This window comes from Castanea sativa, chromosome 9, assembly GCF_040712315.1.
Source record: "Castanea sativa cultivar Marrone di Chiusa Pesio chromosome 9, ASM4071231v1".
NCBI lineage: Eukaryota > Viridiplantae > Streptophyta > Magnoliopsida > Fagales > Fagaceae > Castanea > Castanea sativa.
Genome location: NC_134021.1, coordinates 3,983,475 through 4,008,871, shown reverse-complemented (window position 1 = coordinate 4,008,871; position 25,397 = coordinate 3,983,475). Strand labels below are relative to the sequence as shown.

The following is a 25,397-nucleotide window of genomic DNA, read 5'->3' as shown; positions in this document are numbered from 1 at the left end:
TGAGGAGTGTACCATCAGTTATTAATAACTGATGGTACACTACTTCCTTCAGCTCACGCTTATAAGGCAGAAAGTGAGGGAAGTTCTCTTCGATGTGGGATACAAGGTGTCAAGCCAAATAAGGTTACAAGGCAAAAAGCCCTTGGCCCGAGAGGTGAAAATCTTGAGTACCCACAATAAATATAGAAAATAATAATAATGTGTAACCAAAAAATAAAAAACATAAATATATACAAGACAAAAAAAAATTCATAACAGTTTAACAGTACCACAAGTACACACACACACACACACACACACACACACATATATATATTGATCAATGATAGTAAATCATACACAATTATACACCTAAAAGTGAGAGGGTATTGGGAGAGAAGAGTGAAAGTGTGAGACGGAGAAGTAAATGAGGTTTGAACTTTTGATTTTGTATTTAACTAAAACAAAGTCGTTTTTAACATGACACTAGAACACATTAGTTTTCACTGGTCTAACTGCTTACTTCATATAATATTAAATTATTAATATACATTTAATATATATATATGGATATATATATATATATATATATATATATATATATATATATATATATATATATATATATATGGGTATGACGCGGTGCGGTGCGGTTCACGACCACGTGCGCTGTGGTGTGATTACTCCCTTTTGCAGGATATTTTGGTCAATTTTGGTGTAGTTGAATTGTTTGAGTACGTGGTATGATGAACACACTTACACCTATCGTAATCAACTTTTTTTATGGTTGGATTACATTTTTTATATTCACAACATACCTATCGAATTTCATATTATTTAATATTTAATTCATAAACTTATGTTTTAAATATTATTTTAAAATTAAAAAAATTTAAACATTTTATGATAGGAAAGTTATTGTCTATAATTATCTTGATATTTTGTAAGTATGAATATAACAAGATCACTGTTGATTTTTAAAAATACCCATTTAATTAAAATTATGAAATAATTTAACATTGAAAAGAAGATATATATATATATATATATATATATATATATATATATATATATATATATATATATATATATATGGTGTTAATTTTATGAAATGGATCACAAGTGCGTTAATTTTTCATTTGTATGCTTGAACAAATTATGGTATGGCATTTTCCCATCAAAAAACTTTTTTTTTTTGCTAGATCAAAAAACAATTATGGTATGGTATTATCCCATCAATATGGTATGATATGGTGTCAACTATTTTTATATAGATCGATAAGTGGTTAGATTGCTTATTATTCAAATTGTTCAAATATATCTACCATTGTGCATATATAGAAAAGACATTTTTTTAATAAGCAAAAAAAAAAAAAAAAAAAATTGAACCCATTATAATTTATGCCTTCCATATGTATGTCTTATTCTTCTTCTTTTTTTTTGGAGAATCATATGTATGTCTTATTCAATTAGTCTGTGTATAACTCAAATTAAGGAGGTGGTCTTTTTTAATGAAACATATTTAATCTTGCTTTGCATAACTCCAAAGTGAAGAAGCCAAATTAACAAAAAATTGAATTGCATTCTTCCTATAAAAAAAAATTGAATTGCATTCTTTCTACCCAAAAAAGAATTCTATTCCGATCAACTAAGTTGTACTTGGCTTTTAATGGAAGATTGAACTCTAGATCTCTTATTCAACCACCGCCTCTGAGATTCTAGAACCGCCGCCCGCGTCGGTGACAAGCTCGCCCTTTGCCTCCATGACATTTGTGTCTCCGCCGTGTCCATCGACCTACAGGAAGAGCTCTCTCACCCTCTACACCTCCGCCAGTTGGTGCTTCTGTTGTTTGATTCCGTGTGCCTCGCAGGTGTCCTGGTTCATGGAGTTGAGAAGTTGTGGGTCGGTGTTGATGTCTAGTATTAGGAATGGACGGTCAGAATTTTAAGGGAGACTAATTTTGTCTCTAGATTTTTTTTATATTTTTTTTTGCATTTTTATTTTTTTTTGTTTTCAGCAGTTTGTAGAAACATAGCAACTTGTAATAATAATCCTTAATTTTTTATATAGTTTGACTTTTGTGTTATTTTGATTTATTTTGCTAAATTCTTGGTAATTAATAATTCTTGCAATTTATTTTTGCCATCTGGGTTTTTTTTATTATATATTTTTCTAGGAGAACATAAAGTGGATTGGCCTTTACAAAATACAATTTGAGGCATTTTTATGGAAATTAAGATCAAATTACTAAGAACTTGAACTAGAAATGCCTTAGAATTAAAAATCAAAGCTAGAATTACAGGCAAAATAATTGGAGAAACAAAGTTTTTGTCAAGGTTTGAAACTAAGTTAAGTTTACATCAACCATTAGAAACTAAGCTAATTTTGAATTGAAAGTGTGCCACAAAAACTTGACTATTGTGGTAACTTTTGCAAGTTTGGCACGAAAATTTACCATTTCTATTACGTTTATTGGTCTAGCCAAATAAAAAACTTCAAATTGAATTTGATAGCGGTTTTCGTGAATCTGTGGACTTTTGCTGTAATAGTCATTGGTAGTCTCTAGGGGTTTACCCGTTTGCACTTTATTGGACCAAGTCAATGTGAAATGGTTCATTAAAACAAACGTTCTTCTAGGGAAATAAGACGTGATTTTGGGGAACAAGACCTCCCAACTCAACATATTGACATTTGACCTTGTAATTTGACCAATAGCGTATTCATTTGTACTAATACATTTTACCATGTGATGAATGGTTTTTCCTCGTAGCTACGACTTAAAATTTATTTTTATTAATTGTGTACAAATTAAAATTACAATTATATCTTAGAAATAATGATATTTTATAAAACTTGTACGTTCCTTTTTAAATGAATTTAAATTGAACCAAACGATTAGTCCTCAAAGAGCTTGGCGTCAAAGACAAACCTTACATCATCATGTCTATGTGCCTTCAATTCAAACATGTCATAGGTTCATAAATTAGTTTAGCACTCACATCTCTTGAATGTGTCTTGACTCTTGAGTTAGTTGGCCAAGGAAGCAATCAAAATAATAGGTTTTTTTTTTCTTCTTCTTTAAAGATTGGATAAGATTTGAATTTAGGGTGCTAATTCAATAATGATTATCGTTTATCATTAGGCAAAGATACTTTCTTGATCGCAGGGGCGGAGCTAAGTAATGTATTGGGGGGGCCATGGCCCCTCCAAATTTTTTTAAATCCTCTTTAATTGTAGGTAAAACTAGGTTTCAGTCCCTTTAACTTAAGACCGCTGGCCCCTACAAGATAAAAAGCATGGCCTCTCCCTCCTACACGTTAGGCATAAGAATTCTCTTCTCCCCTAAATCTCCACTTTTCAACCTTAAAGATTCATTCATTTTGTTTTTTTCCATTCTCCATTAAAAGCACAGCCATAGGCAAATTCCTTCTTTATTTATTTAATTATTTTTTTTCTAAGTGTCTAAGACCATGTCCTCCCAATGTCCATGTCCATGTCCATGTCCTTGTCCTTTGCTATAGTTTTACACCTTATACTTTTTAGTCATTCAATTTTCCTAATAGGATAAAGTCATAAAACTGAGGTGTAGTACATTATATTTCCCATATTCCTTTTTCTACTTCTTCTTCCAAGTGCAGGATAACCCCAAGGGGTTGCGGGTTTTTTTCTACCAATTGGGACCCGCCCTTCACCACCCTCATGGGGATGGTCTACAGGGTTCATAACTACTCCTCTTACTACAGGACGCTTACCTAGCCAACATTTAGATCCGACTCCACCCCAACATTACCCACTTGTCCGACTGTTGCTGAGCAGTTTTTGGATGTCAAACGGACCTCCCCAGAAGGTAATTTTAATGTGGCCGATTTCCCCTCTTTTGCAATCAGTTTTGCTACAGCACCTGCTGCTCTAGCTAATTGTCCACCCTTATGTTTTCTCATATGAATCTATTGTCTCCATCTATTGGGAATCCAATTTCCCTACCAACCCAAGATATGCTTATTGGGCTCTATGTATTAACGAGCGGGAATCGCCGAGGTATTTGTGCAAATAGGTATAATCCATGTAATCGCATAAATTATCAAAATGAAAAAATGGATGCCAATAGCTCTTTGTATTGAATATAATTGTCCTTAAAAAATGATAATATTGTTTGTATTTTTTTTGTCATGGTAAACATGTGTTTGAATTTTTTTGAGAAACCTAATGTATTACATTTTAGATACTATACTTAAGTTTTGCAATTTCCCAAAACTATTACAATATCCCCTTGCACTTTATAGCCACCCAAAAGACTCTACTCATCACCATCACCATCACCATCACTAGGTGCTCTCTCTTCAATTTTTCTTCATTAATTCTTCCTTAATAATGATGCTCTCACATGATCACATTTTCATTAGCTCTTTCCTCTTCCTTAACAGAATTTTCTTATTTAAAGCTAAGAAAATATTGATAGATACCAAATTCTTCTACTTCATTTTCATTGCTATTTTAGTTTAATTTCTATTTATTTATCTTATGATCTTATTTTATAGTTCAATTTTTATTTAGTTGAGAGATACATAAGTGATTTTGAATTTATTTTTTACCATAGTAGTCTAATTTGGTGATTTTATTATATTTGATTTTTACAAATGTTACGGACATAATTGTTCAAAAGAATAGGAGAAACTCAAGGGAGGGGGGGGGGGGGGGGGAGAGTGAAATGATTTAAAATGCTCAATTGGTCAATTAGCTTGTTAGTATTTTGAGTGCTAACATGAAGGAATTACACTAATAAAATAATTATAGAGTAGTAATCTTATAATAATTCTAGAGCAGTAATCTTATTATGATTGTTTGGATTTAATGTTTGTTTTTCTAAACTAATGCGCCAAGACATGTATGTATGTATGTCATATTTTGAATTTTTTTTGAATTGCAAATCAATATGATCGTTTTATCTTGGCCTCTAACAAGGATTCCTGACTACGCCTTTGTCTTGACGTATACATGAAAATTATTTTTAGTATATATTAGGACATCTAGTTAAAGGGACCATCTTGATAGCTGATTTAGACAACAAACTTCCCAATTGCTATTAACTACAAGTTTGCAGGCAATGTTAAAAGGATGCAAAGACGATCAAACTAAGGGCTATACTGATCTATATCGATGAGAAACAATAAATGGCAATTAGATTTAGGACTTTAAAGATCTAGTGGATTAACAACTAAAAACTTGCTATGAAACTAATGAAATTATATAAACATTACAAAGTAATGATTACAAGAAGACTATTAATTTACATGGTTTAACACGTTAAAAAGATCCTAAAACTAGAAAGCAATTACAATAACAAGAGAAAAGTTTCTATTGAGTAGTTTGTGACGAGGAAATTGTGTCTCATTTTGAGAAATAAGCCTCTATTTATATTTGAGGTCTCTGATGGTTATCGATAGTTTTTTCTCTCCATGTGGCATTTTTTTTCTTGCACTTCAATGAGACTTGTCCTTAATTCTAGGCTTTGTTCAAAATTTTATTATTATTATTTTTATACAAGATAGAATTCTACTCTAACCTAATCTAAGTGTATATGTGTGTGAAACTTCTTCTTGAAGACTTGAACCCCGACCCTTACTCCCATACCCTACAAACACTTATACTTGTGAAGTGATCATCACATCAAAGGTATGCGATGATAAGCTTTGTTCAAAACTTAAAAACTATCATTACTCCCTTTGTTAAGAATAAAGTAGAATACAAAAAATAGTACAAAAGATTTGTATCATATAAAATGAGGTCTCTTTTTTTTTTTTTTTTTTTTTGAGAATCAATTAGATAACGCAAGATTGTGATTTCCTCACTAGCACCGAAAATGGTCTCATGACCAGGATACTCAAATTTAATGTTCTAATTGACAACCATACCGTTTTATTGTGTTACACTATTTTTTTGTTATATTAAATCATTATATCATTAGTAAAAATATATACTACAAATGCTGATTCTGTCCTTGGGTTTATAAAAATGCAGGGAAGTGGTCCAATTTGTAAGAAAATAAATCGTTAGGCCCTCCAACTCCCATAAGAACACGGTTTTTGTCACATTTAATTTGTGAATAATCTTTCTCAAAAAAAAAAAAAAATTGTGAATAATCATAGTATAATGCAAGTCACACTAAGAATGTGTTTGGATTCAGCGTCTACGTTTTGCTTTTGCCATTTCGCGTTTTCAGCCTTTTTTTTTTTTTCTTCCCAACCGCAGTTGTTGACCAAGTCTTCCGTGAACAGTGCATTCGTGCACTGTTTACGGACCCACAAATTTCATTTTTCAGCCACTTTTCATTAAAAATGGGTCTCGCGGTACTATTTACACATTTTAAAATTATTTTGCTACAGTGTTTTCAGTTTTCAGTTTTCAGCAATAAGTTCTATCCAAACAGACCCTAACACACATATTTAGCGAAACAACACAATGAACACAAGATGCTAAAATTTAAAATTTGGGTAAAATACTATTTTGGTCCCTAAACTTTACTAAAAATTTGTTTTCATCCCTAAACTATTGAAAATATTTTATTTATGTCTTTAAAGTTTACTAAAAGTTTGTTTTTCATCCCTAAACTATTTAAAAAGTTCTTTTTTCATTCTTATTTTTGTCTTTATATTATTCAAAAAACTTTTTACAAAGTTTAGGAATGAAAAAAAGAATTTTATAAAATTTAGGGATGAAAAAAAATTTTAATAAAATTTAGGGATCAAAATAGTATTTTACCCATAAAATTTTAAAGAAGTAAAAAACTACAACTCACATTATTTTGTGGCAGGACTTCAAAAAGAAGCCCTTGTATTGGGTTGAATGTTTTCCATGGGGAGCCCAGTTGAACTGGGTTTCAAGCCTGGGCCCAATAAAACTCATTTTTAAGTTTCAACATAAGAATTGTGAAGCCCACTGGGGCACTCTAATAGCAGCAGTGGCTTAATTAGTTTGAGGCTTTGACATAAAATTATTGGAAAAAAGAGATATGGGGGCCTTTCCATGGGGAGCCCATTTGAAGTGGGTTTCAAGCCTGGGCCCAATAAAACTCATTTTTAAGTTTCAACATAAGAATTGTGAAGCCCACTGGGGCACTCTAATAGCAGCAGTGGCTTAATAAGTTTGAGGCTTTGACATAAAATTATTGGAAAAAAGATTTCCATGGGGAGCCCATTTGAAGTGGGTTTCAAGCATGGGCCCAATAAAACTCATTTTTAAATTTCAACATAAGAATTGTGAAGCCCACTGGGGCACTATAATAGCAGCAGTGGCCTAATTAGTTCGAGGCTTTGACATAAAATTATTGGAAAAAAGAGATACGGGGGCATTCCGAGAATTGAACTCGGGACCTCTCGCACCCTAAGCGAGAATCATACCACTAGACCAAATGCCCTTGTTGTGAACAATTCTATTATTCTTATTATATATTTTAAACATATAAATAAAGAAATTTTACCCCTCACACTGGGTGCGGAATTGAGGATCGTATTCCTAGGAACTTAACTAGGCCATTTGGCTGTAACAAAACTTAATTTTCTACGTTTGCTCAAAAAAAAAAAAAAGAAGGTAATTTTCTACAATCGTAATTTTTGAATGAATAATTTTATATTTACAACATTTTTCATAGCAAAAATGCTATACTAACATCCAATTTCACAATATATTAAATTAATTAACAGTGAATAATGGGCAAAAAGCTGTGAATCTATATAAAAAATAGTGGATAAAAAACATTTACTACTTATAATCCACAATTTTAACATGCAATAAAATTGAGTGTGTCCTAAACTTATTATTTTCAATTACAAAATTGATACATTGCTATTGATCCTCAAAAGGGCCATCATTCATGTTACTTTTTTTATTTTTTGAGAAAATCATTCATGTTACTTTATTGTGTGACTTTAAAAACTTATAAACTAAACAATTTGTGAAAAAAGTTTGTAATTATAGACTTATTGAATGTAATTACTAGTTATCCTTTTTTTTGGTTAGACCCCGTGACAATCTCTTATTTGCCAATAAATACTAATTCAAGAATCCTCACGGGGCATAAAGTTTTGAACTAGATATGTGCAAGACACAATATCCCAAATAATTGTCAAAGAGCCCTTTTTTCACATATACCTATATCATACACTTTATATTTTATTATTATTTTTTAATTATTTTTTTTTTCTCTCCAGTTCTCTCACAACTCCCCCTCTTCTTCACCAAACCATAACTCGTTGCAACCTAAAACTCCTCTGCAACCTCAAGAACCACATCAACTACGCTGACTTGATTAGGCCCTCGTTTGAGACAATCTCACTCCAAATTAATCTAAGTCTTTGGAGAGAGAGAGAGTAAAAAAATCATAGAAAATGTTTTTGCTACCAGGAGCGAAGCTAGTAATTTTTGTTTGGGGGGGGAGGTAAAACTATCCTATTGATTTGTGATTCAAGAAAAATGCAAACCAAGACATACTATATACATACATACATGTCTTCATGCACTAGTTTAAAAAAAAATCTTATATCCAAAGTATAAGTCATAAATCATATTTAACATTGCAAGATTATTATATCAAAATTTTTTATTAGTGTTATTTTTATTAACACTCAAAAATATTAACAAGCTAAACACCTAATTGAACATCTAAAGGTCATTTTTTATCTTTATTTTTTCTTATTTTTATGAAAAACCATAAGTTCATGACATTCGTAAAAATTAAATATTAGTACATAACAAAACTAGACTATATTCGCAATTACAAGAAATGATATTCATTAAATATAATAAAATCACTATAAGAAACCATAAAAAAATATAATTTATATTCAGCCAGATTAGACAATTATAGTCAGAAATAAATTCAAAATCAGTTTCATAGCTCTAAGTAGAAATTGAACTAAAAAATGAAAATAATAAAATAATTAGAAATTGTACTGAAATAGCTCAAAAGAAATGAAGAAGAAGAATAACTTTGTAACATAAAATGCACTGTGGAAGAAAAGTATTGGGATGAGATTTGAGAATGGGAAAGGAAAAAGAATTTTTTTTAAAATGACTTTTATTGGTTTGCATTGTACTTACAATATAAACTTACATTGTAAACACATAAAATGTAGTAAATGCAGTAGAATATATAGTAGGACTATAAATTAGCACATGGAAGGAAACACCTTGACAAAAAAGAACTTTATTGATAGTTATCTATCTTATAAATATCATTACACACTTTTTTTATTTACAAGAATACATCTTTTGTTTTTAGGTGAAAAGTTGAGATTCTTTCGGGCCAAATTTGGCTAAATGGAGTCGTGGTACTTTTTTTTTTTTTTTTTTGGGTATAAAGAGTAGTTGTACTTTTAACCTACCATAACCCCCCCCCCCCTACCTATAACGTAGCTCCACCCCTGCCCTTACTATTATAGATCATTGGTGTCTTTGCTAGCATAAAGTTAGCCCAATGCGCAACAAAATTTAATTTATCTATGTTGCAAGATAAATTTTAAGTAAAACATCTTTTTGTTGAACCTAATGCTAGTGCTCTTATTGGTTTTATCGTGTTTATTGTTAAATAATAGTCCCACTCAAGTTGGGTTTGAGGAATGACTTAACTAATCTGTTACCAAATTAATTTTTATCATTTTAATATGAAATTATCATTTTTAAGATTCAAAACATACATTTTTTGTTAAAAACCTTGTAATTTAAGTAGTACATTTAGTGTTTCCAATAAAAACATTTTATGATTTAAATATCTTATCTCTCAATTATCCAAAAAGGGGAAAAAAATCATTTTCGTTTATCAGTTTAATTAGGTGGTATTTAACTATTTATGGCTTTTCATAAGCTTGAGAGTGTGGATTCAAGTATTTGCCATTTTGCCGGCGCATCCCGTCTTTACTCTGAGAGAGAGAGAGAGAGAGATGGTACTCTAATTTACTTTCTAGGTTGCGGTCAAAATTTTTTTATGTGAAGTATGAAATGGTACATGTAATAAGTCAATGGTCTACCATTGAATTACATGCCACTTTAACATTAATTCATTTGCACGGGTTAAAGAATTTTTCCAATCACTTATGAAAATATGGTTCAGATTTCTCATTTTTATATGTTCCAGCTGATGCATGAAATCATACTGTAGTTGTTTTCCATTTTTGACTGGAATATGTCATATGAGGTAAGCAGGCATGTACGCCGTACAAGTACTACCAGTACCATATAATATGTTTAATTAACGTACGGGACATGCTTACTTTACAAGAATTTAGAAATATCATGTTCAAAATGCTTACATAACGCATGACCCATCTGATTTTTTTATTCTTTATTTTTAAAGTTTTTTTTTTTGGATGAGATATTTTTAAAGAATTTAGTGCAAAATGAGGCTTGTGGTGGGCATTATTATCAAACAAACACATCTATTCAGCTAAAAAAAAAAAAATCAAACACACCCCATTTGTTCTAAAATTATCCAGTTATTCATTTTTATAAAAAAAAAAAAAAAGAATTATTAACAAAACCTTTCAAACAAAGGTGCCTACAGCAAGCATTCAAAATGCTTTCAGGGCTTCATGCTTATTAGTTATTACAACATTAATGCCTTTTTAGCCTAACAACAGTATGGTTTATAGAATTACATGTTATCATAATTTTTACCACAACTTATATATATGTTAAATTAGGATTTCTGTTATTTAATATTTATGCATTAGTCCATCATTGGTATTTAGTAAAAAGTAATCCAATCACTACTTGACATAGATGCAAGTTATGATAAAGTGTGTCTCAAGATTTTTCTAAAATTAACCTTTGCAAATAACGAAATTGACATTTTTATTATACTTATGTTATTTTTAATTAAAATAGAATAAAATGTGTTATGTATGAATCAATTAACATGCATGAGTTTTGACCCACTCTTTAGAACTATCACATTCAAAAGGTGAGTCATTTAGCGTAAAGTCACTACCTAATCTCTTGTCCATGCGCATATGTGAGCTATATGTCCATAGGTTCTCTAAATTATTTTATTTGATGATGCTTAGATTACTTTGTATACCCACCAAAAGCTTTGTAAACCCTCTTCGGTTGCTTTCTTGAATAAATTTCTCCTTTATACCTAAAATAATTTTTTTTTTTTTTTAAACCTTTAACACATAAACCCATTTCCATCGTTCCATGTCACAATTTACTTTTCCAATTTTGTCTATTGGTAATTTGGTACTATAAAAAGCTAAAGGTACGTACTTCAAACATATGTAAAAACTAAAAATGAGAAAGGAAGGGAGCTTGAACTCTAATTACTTATTCAAACACGTGTAAAAACTAAAAATGAGAAAGGAAGGGAACTCTAATTACTTAAACAAAACAACTTATACTAAGCTGGACCACTATAGGTCCAGCTTTGTATTAATACACTATTCCATCAAAATAGCCTATATGGACTTCTAACTTCTAAGAAGAACAAAAAAGTCAGTTGACGTTGTTGCAATTTAGACTCCATTTCTGGGAGTCTAAAACTGGTTTTATTCAACACGCGTGTTGAATGATAAATAAGCTTTGATTTAAGAATATCTACCAGAGAAAAAAAAGGTCAAGAACAATGAATATGAAAATCACACGTCAAAATAGACAGTCAAATGCTACGTTACAACCTGTCACATATATCCACGTGGCAATCATCATATATACGGAGAGCTCAAACTCTTTAAATTTTTTAGACTCCCAATCGAACGGTTGACCGACCTTGTATTAAATTTGATTTGCATAATACATCAATTATAATACAAACTATATTTCAATAACATGTTTGTCACCTGAATAACCTTTTAAATGGGTTATTTGAGTGTGAAAGCAGAGAAAATTGTGAATATAAGAGGAAGCCAATATCAACATTTCGTTATGTATGCGGCATGCCTATAAGAACAAGTCTTTGCTCCTCAGTTCTCACCATCTCAAGTCTCAACCAACACACTTATGGTTTATTCAACTGAAGAAAAATCATTCCTCTCTAACAAGGCAATCACTAGAAAGTCATGGCAGGAGACTCGTCCGGTGCCTCTCTCGAATACACTCCGACATGGGCACTTGCCACAGTTTGCCTCTTCTTCATCTTCATCTCTATTATCCTAGAATACATCATCCATCTCCTTTCCCACGTAAGTATATATATTATATATCTTATGATCCTTCTTTTTGCCCCACTATTTTGGGTGTATATATATAATAAACTTGAAGCTAATGTCAAAAAATTAATGGTGCACGTATAGTGGCTAAAGAGGAGTAGGAAAACCGCGTTGAACGATGCGTTGGAGAAGCTTAAATCAGGTGCAATCAAAATAAATAAATATACATGTTTTGTATAATTTTATGTTGATTATAGTATACTTGTATATATGTGTGTTACTTTATAAGACTTTTATAAGGTTTTAACTTTTAATTGATCTTTTTGTGTGGGATTGGTTTGTACAGAGTTGATGCTTCTGGGGTTTATGTCCCTCTTATTGGCAGTAACTCAGGAACGTATTTCTAAAATATGTGTACCTAACGGCGCTGGGAACATCATGCTCCCATGTCGTAAAATTACTGATTCCGAATCTGAAAACCTAGTAGCAATCAAGCACTTCACAAAAGTAATGATCAGGAATTTGTCATCTATGAATGATTTGTGGCGACCTTATAGAAGGCTGGATGAAGATGAAGAAGATAATGATGTTCCTCCCAGTCCACCTGAAGCTGGAGCAATTGATGATTCTTGTCCAAGCGTATGTTTCTTAATTGAGTAATACTACAGACAATAATTTTCACGAGGAAAAAAAAAAAAAAAGAAAGCACCATATGTCTGTCTACTGTTTTAACAAATATTAGAATGGGATTTTAATTTGCAGGGAAAGGTTGCCCTAATGTCACAAGATGGGATTCATCAACTTCACATATTCATTTTCGTGTTAGCAGTTATGCAAATCGTGTATACTGTTCTCACTCTGGCTTTGGGTAGGGCCAAGGTAAAAAGCTTGCCTAACCTTTATTTTTCCTTAGTCAACTTAATTTATGGTTATTTTTCCTGTTGATTTCCCATGTTCAAATCACACCGTCCATTTGAAAAAAAACAAACACATCGATATATATGGTATTGGACAAAACTTAAATACAGTACCTTAGGTGTTATTCTTTAGATTTTCTTCTTAAGATTCTCTATATGACTACATAACTAAAAAAATACACTTTCATTCTATAAGAAAAAATTCACATGATACAATCTTAAAAGGGGAATTTAAGGAACAGCACTTAAGTACTGTATCTAAGTCTTGCTCTATTATGCAAGTATAATTATGCTTATTCCACTTTCATACTACTACCACCTAGAAATAGCAAAAATACAAAATAAGGAAAAGCTTTCTTAATAACAATTGAAACTCAACGTTGTGTGACTGTGTCTTCCTCTATTTGTTTTATTAGATGAGACGCTGGGAAGCTTGGGAGAAAGAAACTCAAACAACAGAGTACCAAGTTGCCAATGGTATGTTTAAAATTCATTCTCATGAATCATGATTTACTCCGTCTTTTATTAGGTAATGGGCTAACAGTCTAACACGACTATACATACACAAAGAAAAAAAGGAAAGTGAAAGAGGCACACAGCCACATATAATTTTAATGAGTTTGGTTACATTTCGTTTTCGGTTTTATATTCCAACTCCAATCCCCCCCCACCACCAATTTGTGGCCCCTGCACTGATGAGTGGCAACCATGGCAAGCGTAATAAGCAATCCATATATGGTCAGGTCTACAGAATTCAATTCCTAATCAAATTGGCCACAATAATCTCTAGTAGTAGTTTACAAGACTTGACCTTGAGTATGTGCCCGTATTCATTATGACAATAACCTTTGACTGGGAATCTGCGACTGATTCATAACATAGACACTATTTGTTACCGGGTTTAATAGGTCGTTGAAGAAATGTGAAGATTTTTTTCCCGACCCACCTAGATGAACCAAGGCCCAATCAAACACCTTGGGTTGGGTTTTGTGAATTAATGGATTGAATTGGGTCTTAAAATTTTTTGGAACTTAGGTAGACTTGGGTTTGGTTTGCAAAATTTTCAATCCAAGTAATCCAACTCAGCACACATACTAATATTATATATATATATATATATATATATATATATATACACACACGATTTATTTATAGCGACACTACTCACATCGCCGTGACACCTTTAAGTCCTAATCCTAGTTTTGTTTTTGTTTTTCACATCTCAATTAACATCCATTCCCTTGCGAGTTTTAGTTAACTCAACTAGTATACTCTCTGATGGTTAAATGAAAGATTTGGAATTCAATGAGAGATTTGGAGTTCAATTCTCACCTATATTAAAAACCAACTGGTGTCTTAGTTTGATGATAAAGAGCTATTATTAGGAGCAGATGCTATAAGTTGAAACTCTCAAAAAAAAAAAAAAATCCACTCCCTTCACACATCCCCTCCCATTGCTCATGTTTTACCCCTGGCTAAAAACCTTCCTTTGGTTAGGAATGACAAAAATTCCCTACCCATTGACCCGTTCCATTCTATCTCTAATTTTGTAAATATATGCTTTTATTTAATATATATTTACGTTGTGTTTGTAAGTATAATTTGATTTATATAGATTATTTATATATATTTTTTTGGTATATACTATTACCCTCTCCTAAAAAAACTTATTTCTCTCCCTTTTAGCACTTTCACTACTATCCATTCATTTATCTTTCATCTCTTTCTTATAAATGTCAAAAACACCTTATTAGAGATGGTAAAATACCTTCAACCCGCCTAACCTTGACTTGCCTCGCTACTTTTGCTGCCTGCATTGGCTTTCCCCACCCTAAAAAGGGACCGGCACTCTTGATTTACTCCTACCATGTTGCCATCCCTACCTCTAGTCTCACCCTTCAGCTATCTCTCTTTGGCATGGCGTCACTCTCTCATCAATTATGATCTATGATCTCACAGTCACGCTCTATCTTATCCATGTAGGAAATTACCACAAAATCTCCAACCTATAAGAAACAGAAAAATAGAGAAAACACACGTCAAAGAAAAATAATCGCACGCACAAAACAGTATTTACGTGATTCGGCAATTTGCCTACGTCTATGGAGTTGCAAGGATTTCACTATTATCAGGAAAAAAATACAAAGTGTAGCTACAGTTTTTTCACTCTCTCAAAAAACAACAAAAATCTCCCATTAAAAAACCACGCAACATTATTTGGGTCGGGTCGTCAATCGGATTAAACACAATTAGGCTCCACAAAGCCCAACAGTCCACATTTCAACATGTTGCCTTCAAAGTTCGAACCTGCCTTCATCAATGATTGAAAGCCCAATTTGTTTTATTAGACCAAACAAAAAGGCCCCAACCTAATGATCTAACCTAACTTAATTTGATTATTGTGAGTTAGGTTTGGTTGGGTTGGTTCTAGAACTGCAATAGACTGTGTTGAGTTGGGTTAGAGATTTCATAACTTGAAGATGTCAAATAGGGTTGAAACTTGAAAATATCCTTAACCTTAATCAATTCCATTTGGATTGAACTGTAAGCCCATTGGCAAGAAAAGTTAAGATAGCAATATACATTTGTTGTCAATTCGTAATTCACCAATACAGTGTCAACAAAAGAAAAATGATCTAATCTATGGATGCAAAAGATATAATTTTGAATTAGATAATTATTGTATTTGTAAATTAATATGAATTTTTTACTTAATATTAAGATGGACTTTCAACCTTGCTTAATGAAACCATAATGCTATATATATATTACTCAATACTACTTAATAATATAATGTAAATTTTTAGTTTTGTATGTTCTAACACTTTGCATCAATCTTACAATCCAAATGGAAATTAAATAATGATACTAGCTCCATTAAGATCCCGGTAGTATATGTGATAGAGAAATGATATGTCCATAACATTTTTACAACATTTTTACAACAAATCCTAAGTGGCAGGATGTTACTGGTTGTTATTGTTGGGGCAAAAAAGTAATCTTAGTGTTAGGTTCAAATTTGAACCAATAACAACTAACCACCTATGATTTATTGTAAAAATGTTGTAAAAATGTTGTGGACGTAGCACCTCTCTATGTGATATTACTCATTACCTTCACGGGAAAATTATTAGGTACTCTCAGAGTACCATAAATGCATACTCTCCCCTCTCACATGAATTGTAGGTTTTACCATGAATTTAATTAGTAAGATCCACCATTTATATGAGAGGAGGGAGTACGCATTTATAGTATTCTAAAAGTACACAATAATTTCCCACCTTCACGTCACATGGTGTAGGGTCGATGAGTCTATACCAAAAAGTCAGAAACCCCATTTTTCATTCAGTAAAAAATAAAAATAAAAAAGGAAATTAAATAAAATATTAAATGCTAAATTCTCTACCTATTAATGAAATCATTGGAAGTCATCAAATTTTGCATGAGTTTCATTTTACTATATACCTGATCCTGATTACTCCACATCATATAAGTCGTGATCAATAATATTTTCAATGATGATCAGATCCTAATCGATTCAGATTTACAAGGCAAACAACATTTGGAAGACGGCACCTGACTTCTTGTACAGAAACATCAATTCAGCTATGGATTGTGAGTTGCCTTTTTATATCTCCAAGTAATCGATTTGTATTACAGTTTTGATGCCTTAACTCTTTGGGTTGTGAAATGGGGCAGAAATGTTTCTTCAGACAGTTCATTCATTCAGTAGCAAAGGTTGATTATCTCACTTTGAGACATGGTTTCATCTCGGTAATGCTTTCAAGTTTCAAGTTTCTTAATTTTATGAATAATTACACACAAAAATAAAAATAATATAGGACCAAAGTGCTTCTGCTACTTACACGAAGTGTATATTGTTCAAAAAAAATTTCAGGCTCACTTATCAAGCAGGCTCAACAACTTCAATTTCAAAAACTATATACAGCGATCCTTGGATGAAGATTTCAAAGCCGTGGTCGGCATCAGGTTGTTGATTTTCTAAATATTATTGTTCACAAAGCAACTAAATTTTATGGAACAGAAATTGTACATTACACCTTTGATATGTATAGATTATGAAATTGCTTAATTTCTCTCCACTAATGTGTTCTTTCTGTCTTAACAGCCCTCTAATGTGGTTTCTGGTTGTTCTCTTACTGCTCCTGGATGTGTACCGTAAATATTGTTCCCTTTTGTTTTCTTTTTTTCCTCTGAAAGTCAATCTAAATTATTAATTACTATAAATAAATTGTCATTGAAATTTGTTTTGACTCAACCAGGTTGGAATGTATTTTTCTGGGTATCCTGTATTCCTCTCTTGGTAAGCATTTTGCAACATATTAACCACCTTGTGTTGCATCATTAATTTCCATCTGATTATTAGTTTCCTTCCCATTCCAATTGCTTTTGTAGATTGTACTCATTCTAGGAACCAAACTTGAACTCATCGTTGCAAGTATGGCTCTTCAAACCAAAGATCAGAACAATGTAATTATAGGAACCCCTCTTGTGAGACCAAATGATCGCTACTTCTGGTTTGGGCACCCAGGATTTGTCTTGACTCTTATACATTATACTCTATTTGTGGTAATTCCTCCTCCTCCTTATGAAAGCAAAGTAATAATATAAGAACAGTTGAGGTTTTATAGATACTAACTTTTCTGGACCTTCTCAGAATGCATTTGAGTTCGCCTTCTTCATTTGGGTTACAGTAAGTTTTCTTTCTTATTCTTTCCATTTTCCACACCATGTAGTTTTGAACTATGAAGGTCTGGTGTTGGAAATTTTTGTGTGGCAATATCAGATGTCTAATATATTTTTCTTTTGGTTTCAATCCTATTTTCCTTCTATCTCAGATACAGTTTGGTTTCAATTCTTGTTACCACGAGCGCACTGCGATCATTATCACCAGGATTGTGCTAGCGTAAGAACAACCTACCACTTATTTAGTAACCTGTGATTTACATTTTGGTAACTTCATAGTAATTAATGTCAGGAACAACCTTTTTCATTACTTGAATAAGAACAACATCATTTTCACACGAGTGAACTACTGACATTAATTTTATTATGCAACAATCATATCATGGGTTTATTGGTAATTTAGTTAGGAGACAAGAACATGTTAGAATCCTTTGTTCCATCATCTTGATTCCAACTTATGAATGATTCACGAAAAGCTTTGTAGTTCAACTAACACCTCTTTTTGTTTTTAATAGAAACGTTTAAGAGTTCAAATCCTCATACCCAACTATCGAATTATAAAATAAACCTCTTAGTGATTCTAATTTCCTGTTATTCTTCAGGGTGTCAGTTCAAGTAATTTGCAGCTACGTTACTCTTCCTCTCTATGCGCTTGTTACACAGGTAACCATTTTAAAAATAGTTCCCATGCTGGTATTTATGTAGCACACTTTCTTGACATCTAGCACATATATAAAAAATTGCAAGTGTTTGTTCACAGATGGGATCTAACTTCAAGAGTAAAGTACTAGAAGAGCAAATGGCCAATATTATAAGGCAATGGCACGCTGACGTAAGAGAGAGAAGGAAGAAGCAACAACTATTCTTGCAATCTCCTCGCACTTCTTTGTCTGCAGAATGGAGTCCCAGAAGGGTTAGTGCCTCCGAATTTTCTTCTTTCCCAAGAACCACATCTGTACCAAGCGACAGCATTAGGAAAGGGGAAATCCTGGAAGAAGAAGATAAAATAGTGATAGAAGAGGCAGCTGGCTCATCTACACGTCCATCCCGGCCTGTCATTGTAGAACTCTCGAGAGTGAGAAGAGAGTAGATTATTGATGACTGTGAGATCAGCTTTTGTGTGTGTAGGTGTGCGAGAGAGAGCAGTGTTTTGTAAATTATAATTCACCATACATCTTCTTGTCACATTCTAAAACTTAGTTCTATTTGAAATTCACTTATTTTACTGAAATTGAAAATTTTTTGCTGAAAGTATTGTAGATAAGAGTAAAAGTTAGCTAAAATAATATAGTGTGATTCATAAATAGTATCAAAAAGTGCAGTGAAGTCCATAAATAGTAGTAAAAATAAACTAAATAGTAAAATAAGCTGACTTTTTAATTTGGAATCAAACGCACACTAATAGGTAGACAACTATGTTTTGTGTGCTGTTTTTCTTAAATGCAAGACATTTAAACCATGTTATCATAACCAATAAGTCTAGATAAATTACAAAGTTTTCAACTATTGAGAAAGCAAATTGTGATAGGTACACAATAAAAGTAAAGTTAGAGATGGTCTCAAGTAAAAGTGATGTTACACAAGTCATAATCTATAACCTTGACATATTGTAAAATTTGTTATGTCTAATATTGTAACTTGTCTAATGTGGTGTGCATGGTTGCTCATCCTATATCATTGAGCTTGTGTGTTTTTATTTTTTCTATTCTCTATTGTTTATATATATATATATATATATATGTAAATTCAATATATAGTTGGGGTGTGAGGATTTAAAATTTGAATGTCTCAATTAGAGACATCAGGAAGTACTAACTAATTGAGTTACAAGGCTTTTGACTATTATTTGTCTTTATTTAAAGAGGGGAGGGGGGGCCTTTCTAATATGCTACTGTCAATTTTGAAATTAACATATTTTAGGAATAATGGACTTCCAATAATGCGATTGAATATAAAGTTTTGTCATCAATGTTCTCAATGGCCATTCACATAATGGATTTGTTCACTTATTTTCCATTTCCTTCCTGGCAATGGTTCATCTATGTTTTTGTCGTGTAACTGGGTATAGCAATTGATCGAACTTAACCAACTGTAAATGTTGCTGTAAGGATGAGTTTAAAAAGAAGGGGGAAAAAAAGCATTACCTAGCTACATTATAGAACTTAATTTATATAGGCTTTGTGGAGATGGTCATGAAAGGACTTACATTTCTAGGATCACTTGCTGTCGAGAAGGGTGATGAGTTTGTGTTGTATTCCGGAGAATGTATCTCATGCATCATTTATACGCAGCCTCTCTCTTATATAAAATAGATGAGTATCAATCCGACCATGTAATTTATACTATTATAAAAGAAATGATGAATATATTGGATGAAAAAAAAAATTTATTGACCATATATGAGATTGTGCTCACAATATTTTGGGCAAGATAGTCATTTAACATGTAAAAGATGTGGAACTAATTAAGGGAATCAAGACTCAAGGCCACATTTTCAGTAGGACAAATGTTGTCCCACTCTACTTTTCATTATCAATTTCAACAACTTGTGTATGTTTGTTTCTGGAAAAAAAAAACATTTGGATAATAAAAATCATAAGACAACAACCACATCCCCTACACATTACAGAGATTTGGATTCCCAGTCAGTCACTTCTCTAAGTTCTCTCTCATCCATGGCCAATTTCTACTCTCTATGTCTTGTAGGAGCCATGGATCGTCTTTGGTTTCACCAAATTATTCTTTTCCCAGAAACAGTCTCAGACCAAAAAACCCCTGAAACTTCTAAGCCCAACTCTGTGTCTCTTGCATCTTCATCTCTTCTAGATGAGGGAGTTTCATCAGACATATCACTTCTTGCAGATGAAGCAATCTTGTCAGACTCATCTCCAAGCTCTCCAACGGTACTAAAACATATACTTGTCTGTGTGTGTGTGGGGCTTTTTTTTTTAATTTTTAATTTTTACTTTAGGCTTACACTTCTCTGACTGTGTTTCTCTTGTTGTTGCTGTGACAAGGATGATTCCAACAATGAAGACTCAGAGAAAAAAACCAGCCAGAAGGAAAAACCAACAAGATTGAATCGGTCACATTCATCATCACCATCAACTCAAAAACGTCCTAAACGTCTTAGAAACTCGGGCGTAAATGCAATAAGGAGATTACAAAAATCCATGAGTTGCAAGACCTTGGGGGATCTGGAACTAGAAGAAGTAAAGGGGTTCATGGATCTTGGTTTCATATTCAATAAGGAACACTTATGCCCACGAATGATGAGTGTAGTCCCAGGCTTGCAAAGACTTGCACACAAAAATAAACAAAGCACCAAACTCACTAATGATGCTGAAGTAGCTGACGATGATGAAAAAGAAGAAGGGAAAGAGAAGAGAGTCATAAGGCCATATTTATCCGAAGCATGGCTCATAAACAGACCCGATTCTCCACTTCTAAATTTAAAGATTCCAATTGCATCTACAGCTGATGATATGAAGAAACATATCAAGTTCTGGGCTAGAACTGTTGCATCGGTAATTCATGAGCAGGAACTTAGTTCAAAGTTGCTCAATCCCACAAACATCATAGAAGTATAGTAGAGGGAGCAAGCACCAAAAATTGAGAGCAGATTGCATTTCACCGACAGCTGCAACTGTAAAAATAGTTTTTTTATGATGTGTGTGTATGTATAAGAGGTGTAAAAATATATCATACCTTTCTCACAGTTTTATCTCGGAAAAATCTTGTTACACACTCAATAATGTACACTCTTTACGCATCATATTAAGAATTGTGTGCATGATTTTCATAACATTTGTATGGAGAATTATAACAAAACATGAACAGTGACAATGCGATATACACAATGAGTGTTCTTCTAAACTTTCCTTACATTTAAGAGGGGAGGGAAGTAAAATTTCTTTTTTCTTAAAGAATGATGGGCTTTAAAAGTCTTCTGTCTTTCCAATAATTGCACCCAAAAAAAAAAAAACAAAGTGAAAGAGATAAGGCAAAGGGAAAATGAGTTCAAGAAATGAGAATCGGGGCCTACCATGATGTGGGTTGAGGAAGAATAAGACATGGCTTTTAGCGAAAAGTGTCCCAAGAGCCACATGATGGTATTCCATGCTTTAGTTAGTTGGTTTGTCTTCATATAAGAGTTTATGTGCATTATGATCATGTGTTTTTTTTATAGGTCACCTTTTTTCTTTTTTCTTTTTTGAGTTATGAATAGTTGAACACACATTTATGTGTCGAAAAGAGAAGCGGTTGTGTGGCCATTGGAAATCATGGTTTTTTTTACCAAAAAAAGGAAATCATGGCTTTTTGGCCCACTTTTTATGTTGTTCTCAATGCTTGGGCTGTCCAAGTCTCTTCTGGAACTGGGTTCTCGGGGTCCCCTACTCCACTAAATAAATTTAGAGTGGTCTTTTTGAAGTTCGAAGCCTAGTCAAATTACTGAATTAGAGGTTATTTTAAATTTTTTAAAAAATGATGGAGACACAATAAAATTACAATCTATTAAAATGGTAGATTGTGATTACTGATTAGTAGTTTAGTACAACATTATTTTAACAAGATCATCATTGATATTATTTCAATTGTATATCAATCATGACTTGTTGCCTCAACATTATAAAAATATTTTGATATTAGACTTTTTTTCTTTAGTTGAAAAAATAAGAAAAATATATATGTAAAATAATTAAGAGGCATTTGTAGTTTATATACATTTAAAGGATGTATTTTCTCATGGTTTGTACAAGATACAAATACAAAAATGAGGGGGTCGGATTATTACAAGCATGAATTTTATAAGAGAACTCTTCCCTTCAGCCAAATGATCAACATAAAAGTTTGCTTCCTGGTATGTGTTAAAGAAAAAGATCTAGGTCTACGATCTACCACACTCTTACGAGTAGTTTCCTACAATCAAATATAAGTACTAGGGTTGTCCAAAGGATTGGAAAAATCAACTCACCCGAGTGACTTGATCGGAACCAATCTGAAACCAATCCAATCTGGTGGTTGTGACGATCATCGGTGGGTCGGCAACTTCATAATTGGATCCAGCAGGTTGAGTTCGATTTCTCTCCTCCAACAGCCGAACAAACTGACCCGACCAAAAACCCAACCAAACTCCAGTAAAATATCAACCAAATCCAACGAGATCTTACTAGATCTAGTGAGTTTTCCCCGTTTCTGCAAGTTTTGGCTAATCCGTTGAGAGATCTTGCTGGATCCGGCAAGATTTCCACCAAATCCAGCAAGATCTCACCAAATCTTCATCATTTTCCATCGAAATCAAGATCATTGCCGCCTCTATTGATTTCGACCAAAACTAATATGACCCGTGGAACAACTAACTCAATCCAACAACTTGAAGTTATTGGTCGACGGTGGGTCTTCTGTTCTGCCACCCGCCAAAATTTGGTCAAGTTCGGGTAGAGCCCAAACTGGACCCATGGACAATCCTAATAAGCACAAATATCTATGGGAGTGGTACAATGTGCTTAAGGCTTTAAGCACATAATTTATATACATGTAAACGCTAGATTGAACCTAATTCTAATATAATGTTCCTCTAAGCTTTATCCCAAATAAGTTTAACTCGTTTTAAAGGAGAGTGAGATAAGTTAAACTACACAAGATAAGTTAAGCTACACACAACACACTCATTTAAGTAACATGAGATAATTACCTTCTTTTTTTAAAAAACAAACACACACATGAGGGAGAGGGGATGTTGTTCTAAATTTTAACACAAAAATGGAGTTTGCAGTATACATTTGTTAATACTTCATTCCTCTCCCTCCCAACTATGTGTTTGTTTCTCAAGAATTAAAATAAATTTTTTATAAGAAAAAAAAAAGAAAAAGAAGGAGAAAGTTAAAGTCATTGCGTAGCCTACCGTTCAACAAAATATTGGTGTAGTCTAGCCTTTAGAGAAAAACCACCTAGCTAGCTGTGGGCATAAATGATTTCCAATGAGATCAGCTGCCCTGGTTGACTCTGGATCACCCCTCGAAAGCCCCATGGTATTCATTGAACTTTCATCAATATTTATTTTCACATGTCCCGTTGAAAGGGGTTCTCAAATACCCCAAGGGATTCCACACAACACGATGGTAGCTAACTAAGAGCATCCATAACAGATGTGCCAAATGTCAAATATTTGGCATACCAAACCCAAAAAGGAGCTTTATCAGATGTTCCAAATCTCAAAAATAATGTCATATTGCTATAGTACCGTCTCAAATATGAGACAGTACGGACAACAATTGCAAAATGGGATATTATTAATTTATTGGATTTTTCTCTCTCCTCTTCCATTGATATCTCTCTCTCCGTCGACTCTATATCATTTCTTCTCTCTCTGTCACTCTCTATCTCTTCCCTCTCCTCCCTGCTCAAGATCACTCTCAAGAAAGTTGTCGCCGATCTCGCCTCCTCACTTTCTAGTCTTCGCCGCCGATCTTGCCAGTCCTCACCATCGATCTCGCCGTCTCATGCTCCAGCCCTTGCCACCGACATCCACAGCCCTCACCGCCGACCTTTAGATCTCTCTTAATTGAGTTGTGGGTGTGAGATTTGGGGTGAGTTTCGATGTGAGTTTTGGATCGGCGTTGTGTGGGTTATGGGTCGGTTAGGCTGGGGTTTTAGGCCAATCGTTGGTTGAGTTTGGTTGGTTGGTTTAGTTTTTTTTTTTTTTTCCCCTCTTTTTTTGGATTTGAAATTTGCTAGTGTTGTTGGTGTTGTTGCTGTTGATGTTGTTGGTTTGTTGGTGTTGTTGATGTTTTTGTTGTTGCTGTTGTTGATGATAATAAGGAAGAAATAATATATTATTTTAATGTGTAGTAAATATTATTTTAATGTATAAAATTGAATGATAAAACATCTGATAAATAAGATATTGTAAAATGATGTGATAAAATAATAAAGTATTCTTGGTGTGTCAAAATGGCATTTTTTATAGAACATTTGCTATGGATGCTCTAACCATAGGTCAAAATAGAAAATTTCAAGGTATAGAAAATGATCATTTTTCTCTTCTTATGTTTTTATTATTATTATCAAAGCTAATTTTTTTAGGTTAAACTTTTGGCTGTTTGCATCCTAAAAATTAAACAATATACTTTTTGTCAAAATTGTTTAAGAGTAGAACTGCCAAAATATTATTACGAAATTTTACACCATGGTGAGGTTGAATTCAAGGGAGATAGGAGTAACGAAACAATGACAAAGTTTAACTACAAAATATTACTACATATTTTGAAAATTTAACCGTTAAATTACATGTTCTTTATGCTCTTAAATTCTTAATACACGTGTTAAGTTTTATGTCAATTAGATATTATTTATTATATGATCTATAAGCTTATATTTTATGCATAATTTTAACCTACAAAAGCTTGCAATTTAAACAATTTATTGATGACACAACTATTGATATTTAATTTTCTAGAAATTTTGCAAGCATGGAAGATATAAGAAGAAAATATAATCCAATGGTGGATTTGTCAAAATTCATCTCTAATAAAAAGACATTGAGTAAGTTAAAACCAATTTTGTACCTAAATTTTGTATATAAAATAATATATAGATAAGGTGAAGAAGACTTAACCCTTTCTCAAAACTTTGAATTCCATAATAGCAATTATA

The 25,397-nt window shown here is 32.7% G+C and overlaps 2 protein-coding genes, 1 long non-coding RNA gene and 1 other non-coding gene across 4 annotated transcripts; 2 read left to right on the top strand and 2 right to left on the bottom strand.

The window, feature by feature from the left end:
• Positions 1–7,322: 7,322 nt before the first annotated feature.
• On the bottom strand, positions 7,323–7,394 carry TRNAP-AGG (transfer RNA proline (anticodon AGG)). The gene has a single exon. It is a non-coding gene; the product is annotated as a tRNA-Pro (tRNA).
• A 4,501-nt stretch (positions 7,395–11,895) lies between these two features.
• LOC142610748 (MLO-like protein 3) lies at positions 11,896–18,972 on the top strand. Its single transcript, XM_075782672.1, has 15 exons — positions 11,896–12,150; positions 12,262–12,319; positions 12,464–12,756; positions 12,880–12,996; positions 13,451–13,511; positions 16,561–16,649; positions 16,734–16,808; positions 16,933–17,024; positions 17,164–17,213; positions 17,318–17,358; positions 17,451–17,624; positions 17,713–17,748; positions 17,894–17,961; positions 18,344–18,404; positions 18,502–18,972. The coding sequence occupies exons 1-15, from the start codon at positions 12,028–12,030 to the stop codon at positions 18,829–18,831; spliced, it is 1,668 nt and encodes a 555-aa protein (XP_075638787.1). The 5' UTR covers positions 11,896–12,027; the 3' UTR covers positions 18,832–18,972.
• Positions 18,973–20,169: 1,197 nt separating this feature from the next.
• LOC142611167 (uncharacterized) lies at positions 20,170–21,548 on the top strand. The gene is made up of 2 exons (XM_075783216.1): positions 20,170–20,644; positions 20,759–21,548. The coding sequence occupies exons 1-2, from the start codon at positions 20,294–20,296 to the stop codon at positions 21,329–21,331; spliced, it is 924 nt and encodes a 307-aa protein (XP_075639331.1). The 5' UTR covers positions 20,170–20,293; the 3' UTR covers positions 21,332–21,548.
• Positions 21,159–23,052, bottom strand: LOC142611168 (uncharacterized). The gene is made up of 2 exons (XR_012839967.1): positions 22,717–23,052; positions 21,159–21,387 (listed from the first exon to the last, which is right to left on the bottom strand). It is a non-coding gene; the product is annotated as an uncharacterized LOC142611168 (long non-coding RNA).
• Between the last annotated feature and the right edge of the window lie 2,345 nt (positions 23,053–25,397).

Coding starts and splice junctions, on each gene's coding strand:
- LOC142610748 (XM_075782672.1), top strand. CDS start 12,028: ATGGCAGGAGACTCGTCCGGTGCCTCTCTCGAATACACTCCGACATGG. Junction 16,809..16,932: donor TGAGACATGGTTTCATCTCG/GTAATGCTTTCA, acceptor AAAAAATTTCAG/GCTCACTTATCAAGCAGGCT. Junction 17,025..17,163: donor AAAGCCGTGGTCGGCATCAG/GTTGTTGATTTT, acceptor CTGTCTTAACAG/CCCTCTAATGTGGTTTCTGG.
- LOC142611167 (XM_075783216.1), top strand. CDS start 20,294: ATGTTTGTTTCTGGAAAAAAAAAACATTTGGATAATAAAAATCATAAG. Junction 20,645..20,758: donor CATCTCCAAGCTCTCCAACG/GTACTAAAACAT, acceptor TGCTGTGACAAG/GATGATTCCAACAATGAAGA.